The sequence below is a fragment of the Esox lucius genome, chromosome 8 (genome assembly GCF_011004845.1).
Source record: "Esox lucius isolate fEsoLuc1 chromosome 8, fEsoLuc1.pri, whole genome shotgun sequence".
NCBI lineage: Eukaryota > Metazoa > Chordata > Actinopteri > Esociformes > Esocidae > Esox > Esox lucius.
This window is the reverse complement of record NC_047576.1, coordinates 17823313-17845376: the sequence shown is the minus strand read 5'-3', so window position 1 is coordinate 17845376 and position 22064 is coordinate 17823313. Positions and strand designations below refer to the sequence as shown.

Here is a 22064-nt window from a genome sequence, read left to right as displayed (position 1 = left end):
TTTTATGGATTATTTTCTTTTACTTATTCTACCATGGAGGAACATTTTATATGCTTAGAAAGATATCAACCTCCATTTGAAAATGTGATTTTATAGTGAAGAATCTGCCTTAAATATCATTTTGGAATAACAGTGCCTGGAGGATTATACATATAGATTTTTGTTTAAAGCAAGCAGATGTTTGTGAGAAAAAAGACTGTTTCAGAGAGTGTGCTCAGATTGGTAATTACGTATCGTTCACAGAATAAGATGTAATTCTATGGTTCAAATATAACTTTCCACAGTGGTCTATTGGTTCTGTCTGATCATCCTACTTAGTTTTGCGCTGCTGACTATTAGACAAAAAATTTTGTGGAGCAGCACAACTTCAGAGAACTGAATAAACTGGGTTGGGTTTTGGCTGGTCTCCATTAAATTAAGCTTACTGGTCTCGCTTAACCTCAGCTTCGCGTGTCTCAATAAAATTATTTTTGCTAAGTGTGTATTGTTGTCACATTTGTTCACTTGTTGACTGATAGTGTTTATTATATGGCTCGCTGCATCTTTTGATCTATCTAGCTACACCTCTGGATGCATGGAAACAAAATTTACCCAACCAACAATTCCCGAAATATGCTTTCTCGATCCTCCCCGTCTTTACAAATGTCATGCGACCGATCGAGTAAATATCATTCAGTGTATTGTTTTCCGCAAGTTGAAGGGTAAGGATGTGGGGGTGGCTGTAGGTTGAAGGGAAAAGCCTGTTGCCATCTGGACTGTTGCGTTAGCTAAATCCTAACAATTTCATTGGGATTATAGCAAGTGAGTAATCCAGCTTTCCTTTGGACTGTGGGAGATTACCGTGAGGATTAGCTCCCACCCGATAATAAACTTTATTAAAACGCAATCGGCTTTTAGGGTCTCTTCCTTCACACACTTGGAAATGGGCTTTTGGGGGGTTTCGGCCGTGGGGGCGGAGGTGGATGTGAAGGCCGGGTGAGTACCTTTGGGGATAAGACGGTTTTGATGTAGTCCAGATTACAAGCTCATTTGAAGGACACCAGCGCTTGATCTTGAGCTTTGTGTTTTCCTGGAACATTGCCCTGCCCCCTTTTGACTCCAAGCCCTCCCCATTTCCAAGCTTTCAGAGCAGAACTATGGTCTCAGCAGCCAGCGGTGTGCTGAAGCTCTCAATTGTCAACACAAGAAAACAAAACACGATTGATGGTCCTACATTAGAGTAGAGCGCCAAGCCTTACCAGCTGTGATATCTGATTAAATCAAACCTTTCCGAATTACAAATTAAGCCAAATATCATTTTATGATATTTAGTATGGACTGATGAAGCATCGTTTGTCACGCAGAAATAACAGCACTTTTGAGACTTGTTACTGAACACCTCTGATTGATCCACTATAAAACTCCAGAGAGGGTTCTATCTCTGCGTGCTCTTTGGCTCTAAAAAGAAACGATGTACAAACCGTTTGTAAATAGCACAGTAACATACTTGGTTAGTTGTTTTGTTAGCGTTGTACTTCGGCAACCAAAAACCACAGACCCTCTTATCCTTCTCAGTTAACATGATCATGTGATTGGTTTGGGAGTGGTGAAGGTGAGTGTTGTAGCAACCCTCGGGCGAAACAGTGCCCCGAAGCGCAGTACGTACAGTACCTACAGTACCTATTTGCCAGTTGGGACTAATGAAAGCTAATGAGAATGTTGGCCGCAATTTCTAATCGTAGACATTCAACCAACTGATAATCCCGCTCGTGAGTGGAGATGACGAAGGGACACGCTTCAACCACTTATAGACATGTGCGATGTATTTTAGAAACTTACAACAAAGCCTATAGTTTAGCTCACCCTAAAACTTTGACAGGTTTGCAAGTTTGTCTTGGTGGAACAATCTGGACCCTTGTTTCGTTATGTCATACTAATACTGCCCTTAATGGGGAGGCCATCCATAGACAATATTTTAATGTCACCTTGTCCTGCATTTACAGCCTGCATGTTTATTACCTGTGTCAAATTGGTATTAAAATGGGCATGTTTGATATCTTTTCTTTCACATCACTTTGACTTAAATAATACTAAAATTATTTTCCTCTATGTCCAGTGTCTTGAAACAAAGAGCATGTATTAAAGGTGAGAACAAAATAAGCTTATATATCACATCCACATATTTACTCAGGGTTTTTACAATTGCCCCTGAAAGAATTCAAGCAGTATCAGATATAATTTATTTTACTGATGCCACCCTCTCCTCTTTGACCTTTCTACTGAACATTTTCACTATCCCCGGATTGGCCACCAGATCATCCCAGGAGCAAGCACCTATCCCCAGAAGTGATAGTCAGGCATATGGTGCACTTTCATATGAGTGAAAACAGTACATTTTGTAAGATGGACAATTTCTACCAATACAACATAATTAATTTGACAATAATTAAATTATTGTTGCAAACTGATATATTCTCATGTACTTGTGACAGAAACTGAGTGACATAAAAATAGTTACTCAATAATACATGGTAAATAGTTGTTTGAAGGTATATAGATGCTGGCTAAAGTTCAACTTAGCCCCCAGCCCTCCTGTTTACATCCAGACATGCAACTCTTGACTGTTAAATATGGTTACAGTTGGTGTGTGGAAATTCCAGAACCTAGGGGAGCATGTTAACTGACAGAATAGAAGGATACCAGGAACATGTTTCTGTTTTTTTTGTTACTATATAGACATTTAATGTTCAGCCAGCACAGCTAATGTTCAGGGCAGTTACTCTATCTTCTGCATGCTGTCTTTTGTGTACCCTAGAGTGAGTATACACTGATCAGTAGTGTCTAATTCGTCCATACAAAATTCTTACCAATCCTTAATATCCTTTTCCATGTCTGAGCTCATGGAATGACTTCTAAAATTAAAACAATTGGTTTTCAATGGATTTTTGAGTCTGGAGAATGAGATTGCCATTGAAACATGTAGATTTTTAATTCTTAGGAGTGGGACAGTCCCATTCCATTATTGTCTTTTCATATATCTTTATTAGATAAGACAGTGAGGAAAGATAAGAGGAGAGGGTGTGCTAAAATAGCCGTGCATGGGCTGCATTTGAATCCACAATTGTGCCAGTATGTGTATTGTGGGTAGCAGCTTAGAGTGCTAGGCCATCCCAGAATATTTTTATTTTATGGTCAATTTACTATTTATTTGTGGAGCCTGAGATGTACTTAGGGTAACTGATTTGTTGGCCAAGTTTCAGCCTCCACACAAAGGCCCCAAAGGTCTTAGCTACAGTTCACCTGAACAAGGGCCCCATGACCAGTGGAAGCAAAACAGAACCACAACATCACAGATCTAACACCACATTTTACAGTAGATATCTTTTGCACTCATGCTTATTGCAACGTGAGAAAGACTGCTGCTGAACTCTTGTAAGTTGTCCAACCAAGTGTAAAAGCTTTGAGTTTGCAGCTTTGGCACTTGGATTGGAATCAGTGCTATGGTCAGACAACATGAAAATAGAACTATTTGGCAATGCACAGCAGCTTTCGGATATGTGTATATATACAGTATAACTACAGATGTATTTGGAAAATTTTATTTTTTGTGTTTTTGGCTCTATCTGTCTCATTATGGCCAGCTTGACATTAATCAGTACTTATTTGGTTCATGTTGTCAGACACCAGCAACACACTCAAAATGCAAAAAAAATTAAAATTATAGTTGAAACACATGGACCCAATTCCCTAAATGCTGTTATTGCTGAATTATTCTTCCAATGTCTGAAAATCCACACAAATTAAATATGACACTTCAACTCCATAGTCATGGGGTAGAATACAAAGCCAAAAAATACATGTATAAATACATATATGACACTCACTGTTCAAAAACTTTTGGGCCAATTTCACAGACAGTAAGCCTAGTCTAGGACAAAATAAACTTGCTTTGTTATCAGTTGAAGCCACTTACCAGAAGAGGTGTACTCACATAGAAATCTTCAAATGTGGTCCCTCACTCCTTTGATTCACAATTATCAATATCTTCCTGAGCTTCTCATCATTGCATTAGAGGAAAGAACAGCATTTTCAACTGAAAATGTATTTATTTTGATTTTTCCAAAACAGAACTCCAGACCCCGGAAATGTGAGAAAGGCCTTTTGACACCGCTGAAAGAAATTGACGTAATGAGGACACATTTACCTTATGATTGGCATCCACCTGTGAATCATTAAAGTTGCCCCCCAACACCACCCCTTTTAAGGACCATTGGTCGTGCTGTGAATGTGAAGGAATATGAAGACCAACCAGCCTTCGACCAAAGTTAGAGATAATACAAATGTACAGATTAGAGATAATACAAATACTTAGATCACAAAACGGGTACAAAATAATATCCAATTCTTTGGATATCCCAGTGAGCACAGTCAGATCAATATTCAGGAAGTGGAAGCTGCATCACACCACACAGGCATTGCCAAGAAAAGGCTGTCCCTGAAATCCCAGTGCTCAAACAAGACTTGTGAAAGAAGCCACAGACAGGCCAACAATCACTTTGAAGGAGATACATAGTTAAGTGGCTAGTAGTGGAGTAATGGTGCACCGATCAATCATATCAAGAGCTTGGCATAAAACTGGCCTGCTTTGGAGGTTGGCAAGTAAGAAGCCGTTACTCAAAAGTACCTTCTGAAAGCATGAGAGGGAACAAGCTGCCATGTAGGAAAAGGTATTGTCTTCAGATGAGACTATGACTGAGCTTTTTGGACAAAAGTAAAAGTGCGATGCATTGCAAAAGCCTAACACTGCCCATGCCTCTACACACACCAACCCAAAACTAAAATATGGTGGTGGCAGCATCATGCTGTGGAGATGCTCCGCATCAGCAGGGACTGAGCATTATGTTAAACTTTAAAGAACTGGATCAAGCTGAATACAAGGAAAGACTGCTATAGAACTTGCTTTATTCCAATAATAAACTGAATGTTAGGTGGAAATTCACTTTTATCCTTTTTTTTTCTTCTTTTTGTCAATATATATCCATTTTACCATACCAAATTTTATTTATAATTTCAGTGTTTTAAAATAAAAAACTGAACAAAATGTCAGTGTACCATTTGCAAATCAGTCCTCGAAAAACTTTTTGCACATCTGGCCATTAAAATAACATTCAATTGACTATACAATTGTCTATGGCTACTGTAGCTGGAAAGTGCAGATTTTTTATAGAGTATCTACATAGGCATACTGAACCCTGTTGTCAGCAACCATTAGTCCAGTGTTCCAATGGCACTTTTTGCTAATCAATGTGTTTGCTAATCCAAGTTTATGACTTTGAAAGGGCTAATTGATCATTAGAAAACCCTTTTGCAATTTTATTAGTACAGCTCAAAACTGTTGTGCTGATTTAAGAAGCAATAAAACTGTCTGTCTTTAGCATGGTTGAGTATCTGGATCATCAGTAATTGTGGGTTTGATTACAGGATCAAAATGGCCAGAAACAAATAACTTTCTTCCGAATCACATCAGCCTATTTTTGTTCTGAGAAACGAAGGCTATTCCATGTGAGAAATTGCCAAGAAACTCAAGATCTCATACAACACTGTGTACTACTCCCTTCACAGAACAGACAAACTGTCTCTAACAAGAATAGAAAGAGGAGTGGGAGGCCCCAGTGCACAACTGAGCAGGAGGACAAATACATTAGAGTACCTAGTTTGTCAAACAGATGCCTCACAGATCCTCAACTGGCAGCTTCATTAAATATTACCCACAATACACCAGTCTCAACATCAACAGTGAAGAGGCATCTCTGGGATGCTGACCTTTTAGGCATAATTACAAAGAAAAAGCAATATCTCAGACTGGCCAATCAAAAGAAAAGAAAGAGAATGGACAAATGTATTTTGGACAGACAAATCTAGGTTTGCGGTGTTCGCAAACCTAGATTTGTCAAAGAAGAACATTCATGAGACACAGACCAAATGAAAAAATGCTGGAGTGATTGATGCCATCTATCATTCATGGGGGAGGCAATGTGATGATCTGGGGGTGCTTTGATTGTGGTGAAGTGGGAGATTTGTACAGGGTTAAAGGGATATATAAGAAGGAAGGCTATCTCTCCATTCTGCTACATCATGCCATACCCTGTGGATGGCATTTAATGGGAGATAGTTTCCTCCTACAACAGGACAATGACCCAAAGCACAGCTCCAAACTATGCAAGAATTATTTAGGCAAGAAGCAGTCAGCTGGTATTCTGTCTATAAAGGTCTACAAGGCTATAATTGCTGCAAATGGAGGATTCTATGACAAAAGCAAAGTTTAAAGGACACAATTATTATTTCAATTAAAAATCATTATTTCTAACCTTGCCAATTTCCTATTCATTTAGCTAAATGTCCACATTGAAACTCATTGTATGTATGTTTTCATGGAAAACGAGGACATTTCTAAGTGACCCCAAATGCTTCAATGGTAGTGTATGTTTGAACAAATATATTTAAAAAAAGAAAGTGTTCATTTTCACAACATGAACATTTTGCAACGGGCATCTTAGCCTACAGGGGTGAAACACATTGAAAATCTGTGTTTTAAATTGCAGGCCATAAGCACAAAAGGGAAGGATGTCAAGGATTTGAAAATATTATGTTTATTGGAATAGTCTTACCAGCACACTTAATGATCATTTAAATATGCATATGTGCAAACAGGAGTTACAATACTTTTGACATTTTTATGTTCTAAACAAAATAACTAAAATAGTATAAATGTATGTATTGTTTTCTCCAATTCAGATTGTTGTATAAAACATCTCTACACTCATTACAAAAGAGATGATGATGTATTATGGCAGGTGAATTCAACTCAAACACTTCTGGTTTTATTTCTCTTTTTATTCATGGTCTGATTCAGACCTGGGAGCCCAGGTGAGTGCAATTAATCATAAGGTAGAGTTGAATAAACCCGTTTTAGGGATTCTTGTTAGGCATAGAGTAACAATCTTGCCAATATAGTAGCTCTGGTTGTTTTCTACATTTGTGGTGTTATAATAATACGTTATTGATTGCATTAGCCTACGGAAAATCAAATAAAATGGCAAATGTAACTAAGCAACAAAATAGTAGTCTATCAGATGGCTGTGGTTATTGTAGAATGAATACAGTTCGTTTGTTCAAACAATCTCTTCTACTAATTACCTAAATGGACAGGAGCTGTCAGGAGACAATAACTATTCCCTAATAGAATTTGCTCCCAAGTGCAATTTAATTTTCTCCGTGGCCTCGTCTAAGGTCCCCACTCTTTCTCGATCTTTTTCTGGCAAAGAAATTGGGAGCTCGTTCTGAGACTGATGCCACCGCCACGATGCTTCTCTGTTTACTTTCTCGGTTTTTGTCTGTATTTTGGTCAGAAACGGAAATAATAGACAATCTATATTCTACAGCTTTATGTTCGTGCTTGCATAGCATTGCTGGAGTAAACAATAAGAGAGAAAACCCCTCGCCGACCCTCAAGCCACACTGAGCGCTCTCCAACAGAAGTGGTGCTGAAATTGACATGCGGCTTGAAATCCACCTGAGTAGGTAGGTTTGCATGGTTTTGTACGCGTTTTTTCAAGAACAGGGGAAGTCGGTTACTCTCATGATGCATAAGGTGTGCATCATGAATTAAGTGCATCATGAATTTAGTATTCATTTATGTGATGTTCGACTCTGTATATAAAAAAGGTCTGTGTCACTTTAGTAATTAAGCTACGCAGGCTTATCATGCTGATAGAGAGATTTCGAGATATTCCAAAATCGAGATTTTCCCGGACACATAGCTGGGGTTCCATACGATAGATATTATATAGTAGCCAACATTCCACAGAAATATTTAACATTCCACCACAATTTACCACAGATGAGAATATTATTAATTCCTGAATTTTCCTTATTAATCATAATTCACCAGAATATTTTTGCTGATTTTAAATAAAACACAATACAGCACTTAAACCATTCCATTTTGTATTTGTTGTAATTAATAATTGGAATTATGCTTTTCCTAACTGTTTTCATGTGCATATCAGTTCACTTTATTGTAGTGAAGGTCTACTGTTCTGCTTTTAACAGTGTGTTTGTGTGTGTGTGTGTGTGTGTGTGTGTGTGTTATTCCAGTAATCAATTTGAATACTAAATCGCCAAGAGTATGTTTAGGTTATGTTCAGCCTGTTACTATACAGCACTTTTTACTTATTGGGGATACTTTGTTGATGACTCATAATTAATTACTTTTTAAGTCAGATAAATATATCATTCGTCCTTACGTTGTGTTATTTCTGTTATTAACCAAACCACATCCTTCCGTGTGTCTTGTGTTTCATAATACGCATCGATGACGTTCGATTTCGTTGAAGGTAAGATAGCTCAAGGGTAGAAACATGTATCTTCAATAAGCAGCTGTTGAGGAAGGCCTCGCTATATACTAAGGACAGTAGCGGTCTTGTGGTGAGAATGAATGGTTGTATTTCAAGACCTCTTGGCCCTTTTGCTTTACCTATTAGATGGATTTGTGAATCGCAGATGTCAATGAACTCTTACACTGAAATATTATATCTAATTAGAGGTGACTGGGTCAACAGCGAGTGGCAGAAAAATCGCCCTTTGCTTGAGTTATAGCCTGCCGCTTACTCATTGTCCTAAGAGATGCCCATTATTAGATTTTACAATGACACAATTTTCTCCCAACACCAGTGTCGACCACAGCAATTCGTAGCCTATGTTCAATCTGGGAATCAAGACTGAAGTTTTTCTGCATGCGATTTCTCCCCAATTTCACTTGCAATATGCTTAGCGTATCCTTTATTTTCATTTTCATATTCTTTAATTGTAATATGAATGCAATAAACTAAATATCCACATTTTCTCAAGCATTATCCTCAGGTGTTCTCTGCCTATCCACTGTCCGCCTATAGACTACCACGTTCATTAATTAATCTAATTTTATGACCCAATGTTGACGGTAAAATAACATTTCGATTTAAAAGCCACACAAAAATCCGAGTAATTGTATAATCATGAGAGGGAAAGTGTATGAAAATGAAAGTGCACGAGCGGATGATTTCCTTGCCCCACAGGCCTGAATGCCCGAATGGATGAAGAGATTGTGGGTATAAGGCGGAGAAACACCTGGCATAAAGACATTAAAGCGAGTTTAGCGCTGGTGTGGGGAATATTCCCGGAATATCACTGCTGCTTCAATTTAATCAGCTTGATGAGTTTTTTCATTTTACTAAATCACATCTGAAACATTAACCACACAAAGGCTTACCGGGTTTTTAGTCCGGAGTGCAATATGCGAAACAACGGAATCATCAGCACTGTTTACATATCTTATAAGTTTTAGCTGACATTTTACATTAAGCAAATTAAACAGAACAATGTCACTATTTTAGCCATTTGTAGGTTTACTGTCTAACATATAGGTCTGTTGTCAGTCTACATGGGATGACCTACTAACTTTATTCATTTAAGAGGTGCTTGGTATTAATGTGGGTTTTTTTTCTTTTCAGAGCTGTGAAAAAGAGAAAGTACAGGATATTATTACAAACAGGAAACTAAAATAGATTCATGTATTAACCGGAATCAGGTTTGTGTTAAATAAACCATGATTAGTTTCCTGTCGAGACAACGTTATAATTAGGCTCCAATTTAACCAATTTAAACTGTGTGCATCTAATCATTGTGAATGTGTTTAAATCCAATACCGATCGATCTTTTAGTAGATTTTAGATAAACACCAAACGTGTTAAAAGCAGTTTTGGTTAAAGTATCTTCGTATTTTTGCAGTCAATATTTGCAACGAAAAAACTCAGCTGCAGCCAAATATAACCCTTTCTCCTGAAAACAGATGTTTCTAAGCTTATTGCCCAAATTGATAATTTCTTGTTGCAACAAAATATTATACTGTTATTGCTGTCATTATCAAAATGGCGTGAATATTATTAGTATATTGTCATAATCATAAAAATATGATTAATACAAATATACAAATACATTGTAAATATTGCATGTTTATTGTCATTATTGTAAACCACTTGTTGTTATAGGCTTGTATGAATGGTGCTGGGTCATCGTCAGATAATAGTAGAATATGCTCGATTGTAGCCTATTCATTTCGAGATTCAGATGGTTGGATGCTTGTACAATCTCGTTCAACTTGTGAGTGGAATAAGACGGCATTGTTTGCCTGAAACAGCGTGGTAAGCGGACCGAGCAACCTCGTCGTGCATTTCATGGCATGTTTGAAGAAAATTGGAAGCGAAGATTGAGTTCATCTAGCTTGAACTACGAACTCTCCGGAGGGAATATCTTATCCGAGAGCAGTCTCTCAAACGCGGAATTGAAATGAACACTGTCAGAAGGATTGTGCTTGGACTTCTAATACCTGTCATGGCTCTCTGACAATAGCTCTCCTTTCAGTCATGTTACATCCTAATCAAATAGATTTATAGAGACACAAATATTGTGATTTTGTCCAACACCCAAATTAAAATTAAATTCGCATTTGTTTTAGCCTATCATCAACATGCTATCGGCGACGAGATTTAATCTCATAGATATTCTATTAGGACCTATTCTGCGTTTCTTGAAGGGTTAACCAGAATAAAATAAGGGTTGTATCTACAACTAATTTACCAACATCCTAATTGTTAAATCGTTGACAATGTGAGAAAACCGATGAATGTCTTAGCATAGCAGGTAGGCTAATGATTCGGTTGTAGCCTAAAGTACGCCTACGGCTAACGGTTGCTCAATTTTAGGCTACCTTTTACATCTCTATTTGACTAGTGCAAAGCGTATTGTCATTTTCAGCTGCCCAGGGTTTTACCTCGTCAGTTTTATCTTTTTAAATGTTTTTTCTGACCTGAGCTAAGTTGGTTATGTTTTCACGTTCTGGAACGTTCAGTTAGAAATATACTATATAGAATGTAATATTAAGTCCTTTCTATTCATGGAATTTCTATCAGCAACGTTAGACAACGTTTTGCAACTGAACGGAGTTATCTGTGCTATTCTAAAGATAGCCCGCCTTTCTGTTGGCATTCTGTCTCGTCACCACATCTTCCTTCTTCTGACTACACACCTGCGCTCAAGAAAATAATTCTTCCGCCCATTTCAGGCTTGTCTTCGGCTCCCATTGGTCCCGGGCGGGGCCTATGCTAGGGTTACGTCACGGCTGCCCCTGCAGTGTGAATGAATCAAGCAGCTTGTATGATCCACACCAAAAGAGCACGGCGAAATCCTGCGTGCACGGACAATATTCCAGGATTATAAAACATATCGGACTTTAACGGGACAGCTAGTTTTACAGAAGGGTCAATACCCGCTATTTCTTTGAGATATTCAACATTTTCTTACTTAATTGACGGGAGCTTCAGTCTACCGTGTTGAGCGTGTATATGTGTGTGTTTACTCCCCGATTTGGATCACAATGATGCAAAGTGCGGCTGTTCTACCAACAGAGAGTCCTGTGAAGGGTCTACCGGAGATACTCGGAGTGCCAATGCAACGTAAGGCTTTTCTCTTGCTTTTCTATTGATTATATAATAAGGAAATTGGCTGCCAGGCTCTGAAATGCTGCAGGGCACTGCTGTAGAAAAATATGAAGCTCTTAATTAAACTGGATTGGGGGGACAGACATGCGGACCAAGATGGTGGTATTATTCTACTGTCTCATATATCCCACTATTAGTTGCGTCTCATTGTGGTGTTTAGTCCAGAAGTGGAATCGTGTGGAATGATATGCACATAGAACATTTCACATGGATACTATGCAAAATGCATTATGTAATTTTTAAAGTGTGCATTTTGTAAGCTATTGCTTACGTATTTATTTTCAAACTCAAGTCTTGTGCACGAAATGTAGCTACATGCAGTATTTACCCAATTTTACATGAACAGGCCTAAGTTTTGCATACTTGTATAATAATCTTCAAAACAGACACTTTTCGTTTTTATTAAAGTGTTATTAGCATAGGAATATTTCTTAATCTCGAGTGTTTTTTGTCGGTGAATTTTATTCCATCCCGTAAAGCTGAAGCCTATAAGAACTGACTGGTTTAGAGTCAGACATGCGAGACAGCTGTTTATTTGCAAACGAGTCTGGCCACGGACGAGAGATCAGACGCTGTCATCACCTTCACTCCATAATAACCCGCTGGTTTGACTGACAGCTATTACTGAGTCATATAGGAATTATCCAGACTATTTGCGTATGCTTTAATGTTTTGTAATAGCTGTGTAATTGTACAACTGTATAGTATATAATTGTACAATTATGCCATTCAAATTATTGTTTGACAGATCGGGTAAAGGCCTAGCCTATATAACAACGCTTGTGATATGATATTATAGCCGTCAAAACAGGTGGTTTTGTAATTTCTAATAGAACATGATAAACGTAGAATATTTTATAGAATTGCCTGCAGACTGCAGTAACTACTGTTACCTCTCAGCATTAAAACAAAGAATCACCTATTATTTTTGCATCTGTTCTTTATCTGCATCATGCTAATCTCCGGCCAGGGCCTAATCTGATGGTACAATCAAGATGGAACTGGAATTGGATAAAATCCTGACCTAATTATTTAATGTGAACCACTAAAATGTACAAATGGACCGAGACTAACAGCTCTAATGTTGCCTTTACTCCAAAAATAGTTTAGATTGCAGACGCAAACGCGGCATTGATTCATTTGTCAATTATATAGAAAAACATTATTTTGTTTGAAATATGGGTTATTTGCTTTATTGTTGAACTCAGTTATAATATCCTACATAACCTGTTTAACTCATTTAGAAGACTCAATAATTTTTTTATGATTAAATTCGACCTTCGTTTATTTTATATATTCATAAATGTAGTTTACTATTGCATAATGCACGAAGTAAAACATAAAGCATACTTGTGAAATGTAATTTGTTTAACCTATACAAATGTGACTGAGTACAGTATGCTCTTTAATTTTATAAATCGAGGGAGATTAAAAGATTGGGTACAGATCTTGCCACTCAACCCCCCTTGGTGCATATAGGCCTACATGCTGGATTTAATACCAGATTACTCTAGGAATAAAATCAATTTACTATTAGGTATGTATCTAAACATTATCATCATGATTAATATGGCTGTTAGCATTCTCTTACGAATAAGGGTAATTATTCTAAAACCATTTTGACTCAAGGCGCCAAGAAGATTATTTCCTGAACAGAGTTCACAGTCAACATGCTTTGTAGTGTAAGTCATGCAATCTACCAAACGTGTAACCCTATGGTTTTCATGTGGTGTATGAGCTAAAGACTATATGAGTGTTTACCCTATATAATAGGCTTTGCATTTTGTGTTACAGTCTAGTCATACAAGTATGTCGATATTGTAGATAATAAGCATTGACTTGGGTGATATTAAGCTATTTTTTCATGTACAAAAAAGCCTCCCAAATCTGCCTTGTTGCCCAATCGAAATAGCCTACCTCAATGTATGATATCTTAGACGATGCATACCGTAAGTGAGAAAAGTAACATTATAGAACCATATTTGCTGAGATTTAAGGTACCCTTCTTGAGGTACGTGAGACGTTAAAGTGGTTATCATGATGTGATTTATAAATCAAGGAGTAGGGGGCGGGGGTAGTCTAGAGGAAATGTAAGGGCTATTAGACACGATCGAGCGTGAATACTGCCAAGATAGGCTGGGCAGCAGGCTGGAGGGAGGCCTCATCGTAGCTTATTATCCTTTCAGCACCACTACTCACGCCACCGAATTTAATGAAGCCAACACAAATCAGAGCAATTCCTTTATATTTTGTAGACGTAAAATATACAGACTTTCCAGTTGTGTAAAACGTCATATCGGAAAGCCGTGTTCAGTTATTATTTTAATTTGACTGTGAATTTGAATAGGATTTGACCTGTTATGTTTATGCCTATAATGCCACGGTAACAATAAAGCAATAACTTTGCAGCAACATCTCAACGTTTCTCTCTCGTGTGACTACATTTTATCTTGTCACCTTTAACAAAAAAACTAACCTTTCTATATTCATCCACGCTCAAGCATAAACAAGTTGTTGATTAAGCAGCTTTCTAAAACTATGATAGAAATATTAATGTCATTTGTTATACCCCTACTGCAGTAGGCCTGTCGTATAGTCATTGTTTTGATGTGTTCTTTAGCTCTACAGTGCACGTTTAAACAGCTTGCCCTAGGTGTGATTAGATTACTGACAGTGTAATTTAATTTGTAATTTATATTAAAACAACTTATGGGATAGGCTAATTGCAGAGATGCGGTAAATATGATGAAGAGCTTGACCACAACTAAACATCTCCTAGACAATTATTCTGGGCAGAGAACGGTGTAATCCACCCGTTTGTACAGTATTCATTTGATAAGTCAGTTTCAATTTTGATCTCTTCATGTCTTTACCGACGATTCTCATCCAGAATATATTCACAAGATCTCTCTTTTCACCAATTACCATTGCTCATGTGTTAAATATAAGCTGCAATTGAATTGAAGATACCAGAGATTGAGAAATATATATTTCTAAACGTTCATATAATTTAAATAAAAAATAAGTATATATATAGGTAGGTGTGTGTATATATATATATATATATATTATATATATAATTATATAATTATAATATCACATTATTTATATTTGTAAATATATTCTATAGCCTACAAATATTGGATAGCCTAAAATTGCGTAGCCTCGCTTAAATTAACGTTAGTAGATTTTTTTCCTTAAATATAAATATGTGTTATATTCATTTATACATTTTTAAGAAGCACATTAAAGGGATCCGTGTACATATTTCGAATGTGTAGCAAGATGACACTATTTACTATTTCAGACCATATTTTCATTCAGGGTTACAATGATGAGAAATAATTCCCGATTTTTTAAAACTCCATTTCCAGATCTTAATATCAAGTCAAAATTGAACTGGTCACAAGGTTGTACACCTTCCTGGAGAATTCTCTTTTCTCCTTGCAGTATTCCAGCATTTGGCCTTAACGTGTGTTTTGTCGCTCTCTTCTACAGAAATTCCCCAGTGTGCGGGCTGTAGTCAACACATCCTAGACAAGTTCATCCTGAAGGTGCTGGACCGCCACTGGCACTCCAAGTGCCTCAAGTGCGCGGACTGCCAAGCGTTGCTGGCAGACAAGTGTTTCTCGCGGGCGGGAAATGTTTACTGCAAAGAGGACTTCTTCAAGTGAGTTCAGCTTCACCCAAAACGTCACCAATTTCCACTTTTATGCAGTCAATTTGGGGTGAATGGTTATTGGTACATTATATGAAATTATATATAAACATAAATTACTTCAAAAGGCATTATTTAAATGTAATTAATAGGCTACGTATTAAAATATCAGCAACAAAACACACGAATGTATCTTGTTTAAGATGTATGGCATAGTCAGAGTTGTCGTTGATTATGTTTGAGGAAAAGTTTGGCGTGTAACTCAGTAGTGGACTAGTTTTGACTTGATCAAACAGGACCAGCACAATGTTAATCACGCAGAACCTACAGCATCAACTGCCATTATGTTAATGTTGAAATCTTATGTTGGATAAGACATCACACAGCATTCAGACTTTCATCTCCAAAGACATTATAAACAAATTCAATTTAATACTGATCAACCAGCCCTGAATCTCCACTCACAAAACAGAAACCCCGAATTTTTCGTCTTCTCTGTTTCTCTCCCTTTTGCTTCGATCTTTTTACGATTGAATTTCTGAAGCATTAAAGACGAAAATTAAGTTGGACTTTTATCCAAAACATGATATGTACAGGCTTTTACTAAATCATGTTTGAGGGGTTTTAATGTCAGAAGCTTCAATGAGACCGAAAAAGCTCGAGAGTCAGAGAGTGGAGGCTAACTTTATTAGGCGGCCCTGGGGACAATAGGGGGATTTTTAATGTTGGAACTGCAGAGGTACTGTGCACGGTGGAAATGCTACGGGAAACAGGAAGAGAGGGATGGCAGACGTGGGGTTGGTGTTGATGCTGGGAACTGAAGTAAAGTGCTAGATTTCCCAGCAGGGATAAGCAACTTCACCTTAGTCGAAGGGAAAGCTTTATTTATCTGTTTAAGGCCGTTGATTTACAGCCCCTACAGTGTGGGACCTTTATTGGTTCTTTGCGTGTTTACGATTAGCTCTTTCTACTGGCTCTCACAGCCTCACCATATCACTGCGTTGGTTGTGATATTCCTCAAAAAGCGGACAAGCGCAGCACTAACCTCGTCCCCAGGCTATTGCGTACGGTGAATTAAAAATGTCAGTGAACGAGATTAGCCTCAGGACCTCGCAGGACCTCGCAGGACCTGCATCATGGCTTTGTAACACTAATGTTTTACCTTCCCCGAAATAAATTCAGCTATTAATACAAATGCACCATAGGTTAAAACGACACGTTGTATGTTTTAACAAGGTTTAAATATAGACCATATTTGTTTTCACCAGCCTGTCTGTAGGAGGTTTATGTATCTAACGGCATGTCTTTGCGTTTGTGTGTACTTGCAGGCGATTCGGAACAAAGTGTGCATCGTGCCAACAGGGCATCCCTCCGACACAGGTGGTGCGGAAGGCCCAGGACTTTGTGTACCACCTGCACTGCTTCGCCTGCGTCATGTGTAGTCGACAGCTTGCCACTGGGGATGAGTTCTACCTCATGGAAGATGGCCGGCTGGTATGCAAGGAGGACTATGAGACAGCCAAACAGAACGGTAGGTGTCTGACGGGGCCACCCTATTGCTCTGTGCCTGTCATGGAAAACTCTCCAAATATTTTGTATGAAAATAAAGAGGAGCTAAAGAGGGAGTTAAGCAGACAGCCAGTTACAATTAACACATTTTGTACAAGGGTACTGAAGAATTGAGATACCACAACGAACAGGGGAATTGTGAACGGAGATATCATGAACCTGGCTGGATAGGGTCCCAGTGTCTTTAGTGGACATTAAATCTCCAGTTGCTGTGACCTTTTATGGATCTGATTCTGAGAGCTCTGCCTATGTATTTATGTAAATTTCCATGGTCCACCGATTGATTATGTTAAGTGATGCAATGCAATTTTATGGTGGGCCCCCAATAACTCCCTTCGTCTGCCATTCCCCTGGGAGATTTATGTCCCCCAAAGCTTGAGTGGGACACTTTCAGAAGGGTATTGACATGCCATGCATGACCAATCAGTCCACTCCAGCAGTTTATTCACCTGTATTTATTAGTTGATAGACAAAGTACCACCTGTGTTTTGGGGGGAAAAAAGGAAAAATGCAAGTTTCATTTAAAAACATTATGTAGAATATAGATCAGAAATATTAAAAATGTAAAAATAGGTATTCTATAATTCCTTGCATGTCTTTAACAGATGATTCAGAGGCAGGTGCAAAGCGGCCACGGACCACCATCACAGCCAAACAGCTGGAGACCCTTAAAATTGCCTACAAGAATTCCCCGAAGCCAGCACGTCACGTCCGCGAGCAGCTCTCCTCAGAGACGGGGCTGGACATGAGAGTAGTGCAGGTGTGTGTCCTCTCACCACAGGCGCTCAGATACAAAGCCCAGCAGTTGCCCTAGTTTGGACGGGCTTCAAAGAACATCCTAGTGATAGCACGAAGCTCTAGACGCGGAGTCAACCTCTTCTTTATCCCCACAATGCCAGGTATGGTTCCAGAACCGTCGAGCAAAAGAGAAGCGCCTGAAGAAGGACGCAGGGCGGCACCGCTGGGGTCAGTTCTACAAAAGTGTCAAGCGTAACCGAGGCAGCAACAAGACCGAGAAGGAGAGTTCGGCAGATGACGCGGGGCTGAGTGACAGTGAGCTCAGCTTCCGAGGTCAGTTTGGCTAAATGGGAATGTGCTTCATTCCAAGTCTCTTTATTTTACTCAACCTCTCATTTCTGCAAAACATAGCCTGAGAGAGAAAACGGAAGAGAAAAGTAAGAAGCTCTGGCCCTGTATGTGACTTTTTAGAGTAACCCATGTTTTATAGTTATTTGATATTTGTGAGCCCGTTTTGGGAACTCATTAAAGTCTCAAGCCACTTTTAAAAGGAGGCCATTTTTATGAGAAATGAAAACACTGTAGCAGAAACTCTATAAAGCAGCTGAAGCTTTTAGTCAATTGGAGGGAAAGTACTCTGGGGCATTGTTGTTATAAAAACAACACAGGAGGGACTGTCAGGGACAAATATTTTGCATTGCTTGCACAGCCCCCTTTTTTTCCAGCTGAAGGTAAATCACAGCCCTTTCGTTCTCTTCTGAAGCGCTGGGGGAACACCATTAAACATTACACACCTATGCTATTTACCAAAAGGAAATCCAGATTATTTCCCACCAATAAATGGTTTTCATAAAGGCACTTCATTCTCTTTAAAGATAACAGCTGTATAATGTCGATATAATTGATGACAGAACCATGGAAGTGTAAAAAATGTCTCTGTGCAACTAATTGATAGCTCCGTCTTGTCTCCTGTCCCACCAGAGGACCAGATCCTGTCAGACCTAAGCCACACCAATGGCCTGTATGGGAGTGTGGGTGATGTGGCCAGTGGGGGCCTGTTAAACGGAGGCTTCTCTCTGGACGCTGCTGGACAGCCCTATCATGACATTCGGGCAGGAAGTCCTTACGGCCTTCCTCAGTCACCCTCGTCCACCGCCTCGCTGCCGGGCCACACTCCGCTGCTCAACAACCTGGGCTTCACCATGGAAAGCATCATGGTTCAAGGGGGGCAAGGTGGTGTGGGACAGGCTCTCAGAGCCATGGCAGGAGGTCCCACCTCTGACCTCTCGACGGGGAGCAGCACGGGCTACCCAGACTTCCCCACCAGCCCTGCCTCGTGGCTGGATGAGATGGACCACTCCCAGTTCTGAGCTCCACCCATGAACAAGGCAGATTGACTGGGGATAAGGGACAGATGAAGCAGGCTTTTTACATTTCTATTACCCTTAAACTGATATTGTTTGTTGTTCAACAATGGATGTAGAAGTGGTAGGCAAACCACACTTCAACCGACGTCCTCTGAGTTAAGAACATGGCGGGACGAACCACAAAATGGAATGGACGATACACTACTGAATGTTAAAATTACACTGTATTATAAGGTCAATTGTTTTTTTTATGGGCTGATCCCCCCCCCCCCCCATTATTTCAAATACCTGGATTTGAAATTTCCAGCATGTGTTGTGCATTGGGATGGTGTTTGTCGTTCAACCCCAAGGCAAGCGTGTACCGTCATCAGCAATGTGAGGGCCACAATCTACAAGGAATCCCTAAAAAGAAGCTTCCTGCATGCTTCAGAATGAGGAGGATCACTGTTCATATCGAAGCCTTTTACATTAGCAATGCACTTTACAAACTTCTTTTGTACATGGACAGCAACAAACGGAAGAGAAATTAATGCACAATGTGACTGAGCAGCGTTTCATTATTCGAAAAAATCATTTAATACAGTGGCACAAGTCTAACTTTCCAATGCTAAGGTTTTTGATGTAAAGCTGAAACTAACAGCACTGAGTTTTTAGGAATTAATGTGCAGGTCTCGCAGATAAGTCTGGGTCCATGAGGGGAAAGTTGCTTGCTACAAACCCATTCTCCTCTGTAATATACAGTAGGTGCTTGACTAGTTTGCCACTTTGAATTAATTCTAGTCCTGGATGTTCACTTTATTCAGTGTTTGTTTTACTGTTGTTCAAACTCCCAGGATATGTTCTCTGCAAGACGTCACTGTAATCTAATGACATAAGGGTACAGACATGTAAAGGCAAACCAACAACAATATCTTTTTGAAAACGTTTTTGATATATTATTTTATTGGTGTAGCTGACAACATGGGGAAACTGGTTTTCATTTTGCCAGATACAAGAACGGAACAATGGTTTCATTAATACAGCATATGTATTTACCAACCTAATCTTGGCTGAGGAACATCCACTGTTAATGCCGAAAAGTCCGAACAGCCCTCCTGGCTCCAGTAGCTTTGACTGCTTAGAAGCTAATTTTCTCTGTAAACAGCTGTAGTATTTCTCCTCAAAGTCAATACATGCAAAAGGGATTATCAAACATAATACTTAGAGCCAGTGTAAAGAAGATGATGGCCTGGTTGTCATGGTATCAGAATATGTTGTCGTCTCGTGTTTCGTACGTCTTGTTGTGTGTCTTAGGACCCCCACTGGGTAAGATGAGAGGTTTTACAAAATCTCAGTCTTGTCTGATGGTGTTGGTTTCAAGAAGTTCATGTCGTGTCTAAAGACTTACCACCAGAATAGGTGGAGGCTTACAGGGGGGCACTTCCTTAAAGAACAAACATTTGGCAAATGTCGATCGAGGATGCCATAAAATAAACCGAGATCACAAACTTGAGATGCTGGCCGAACAACAGAAAAATATCTGTAAAATAATTCTCAAAATCTCAATGGCTGTCAATTTATATTTATTTTCATATTATTTGCCAAATGTCAAACCAGGTGAAAAGAGCATACATTATGCCAACCAGAAAGAGAAACAACAAACAAAAATAACGACACATGCAAATAATATACACATACCAATATTGTTTTTGTTCAATCTATGTTGCCTCAGAACTCCTGCGTCTTAATCGTTGTAAATTTTGTACAGTTTCAAAAGGTATTGAAAGTCTTGTTTCATGAGCACTATTTATTGCCATGTGTCTTTGAAAAAGATGAAAAAGAGAGCACTGAATCTATTCATATATGCCTTCTGTGCAATGGTATGAACTGTGTACAGTAAAATCTATAAGAGGAAATAAAGCTGAAATGTCTTTGGATTAAAGTGGGTTTATTTCTCCTCACTGTTTACTTGTCATTTCTCATAAAAGCAGATGCAGTTGGAAGGTATGGGCTTTCAGTCTGCAGAGAAAGATGAATAACAAATCAACAATGGGAAAGCATGATGGAGCAGAGCGTATTTTGTGAAACACCAAAAAATGTACAGGAGCCGAGACAGTCCATATAATGATACCTCCATTCTGTTTTGCTTATTGCCACCAAATGTATTTTTGGATAATGTGGTTGTGCTTTTGAGTGGGCTGTCTTGGTTCCTGTACTGTATGATATTAAGGATATATTTTATTCCTGGAGATTTCTGTATTACTGGAGAGAAAAGTGGTTAAAGAGGCAATACATGTTGGTGAAATGGCAGTCGGTCAGATTTGAACGCAAGCTTAAGCTTATGGACAGCAATGGTAGTGAGTCGATGAAATGCTGGCATTTTCTAATGAAATATCTTTTTTGCAAAGACACTGAGTAAAGTGTACTTAATATTAAACTACAGTACATTGCGTCTAACAACAGCTCTTAGCCCTGGTATATTAGCCATATGGTATTATAATATAGTATTAATACACCCCCTCCTCGCTTATTGCTTAACTATGTTGCTCTGAATAAGATTGTCTGCTTGGTGAACTAAAAATTTTAATGTAAATGTACATTCTCTTTTTAGTTTTATGTTAACAAAAATTTTCTGAATATAAAAGTGGACAAAAAAAGAATTTGGTCACTCTGGCTTTCTACACATTGTTAATAATAGCTTTTTGTCAGATTACTTATACAAATCTTTACTATCTGAGTTCAACATAGATGTTTATTTTTTTGTTTTATTTTTAAAAGTTTGCCAAACAATTTGCATGTTGATGCTCATTGGTTATAAATGTTAAGCTCTGTGAGAAATCATGTATTTACAATATTCCTTTTAAGAACTACACTACCCATGTACCAAATGAATCTACTGGGATGATCAGAGAGGAAGTGGTGAAGGTGAGGGTCAAAGGTTTCTCATCTGACCACATTAAGTAGGTGGCTGTCTCACAAGTGAGACAAGCGTGACATCACATTCTTGTACCCATAATTCCCTGTGCCTTTGCAGCTAGTAACACATTTTTACAGTCTCCTGTGAATCTGCCTACATCAGCCATTCGTGTATTGCATAGCCAAAATGCTCTTTACTGTGTTTAGACTGAGGTACAAATTTCAGAAGAGACAGAAGTAAAAATAAATATCTATAAATAT

At 38.6% G+C, this 22064-nt stretch overlaps 1 protein-coding gene across 1 annotated transcript; it reads left to right on the top strand.

Annotated features, from left to right (window-relative positions):
- Positions 1-11008: 11008 nt before the first annotated feature.
- Positions 11009-20845, top strand: lhx4 (LIM homeobox 4). Its single transcript, XM_010902383.3, has 6 exons — positions 11009-11531; positions 15075-15246; positions 16563-16765; positions 17409-17563; positions 17703-17874; positions 18523-20845. The coding sequence occupies exons 1-6, from the start codon at positions 11453-11455 to the stop codon at positions 18909-18911; spliced, it is 1170 nt and encodes a 389-aa protein (XP_010900685.1). The 5' UTR covers positions 11009-11452; the 3' UTR covers positions 18912-20845.
- The last annotated feature ends 1219 nt before the right edge of the window (positions 20846-22064 follow it).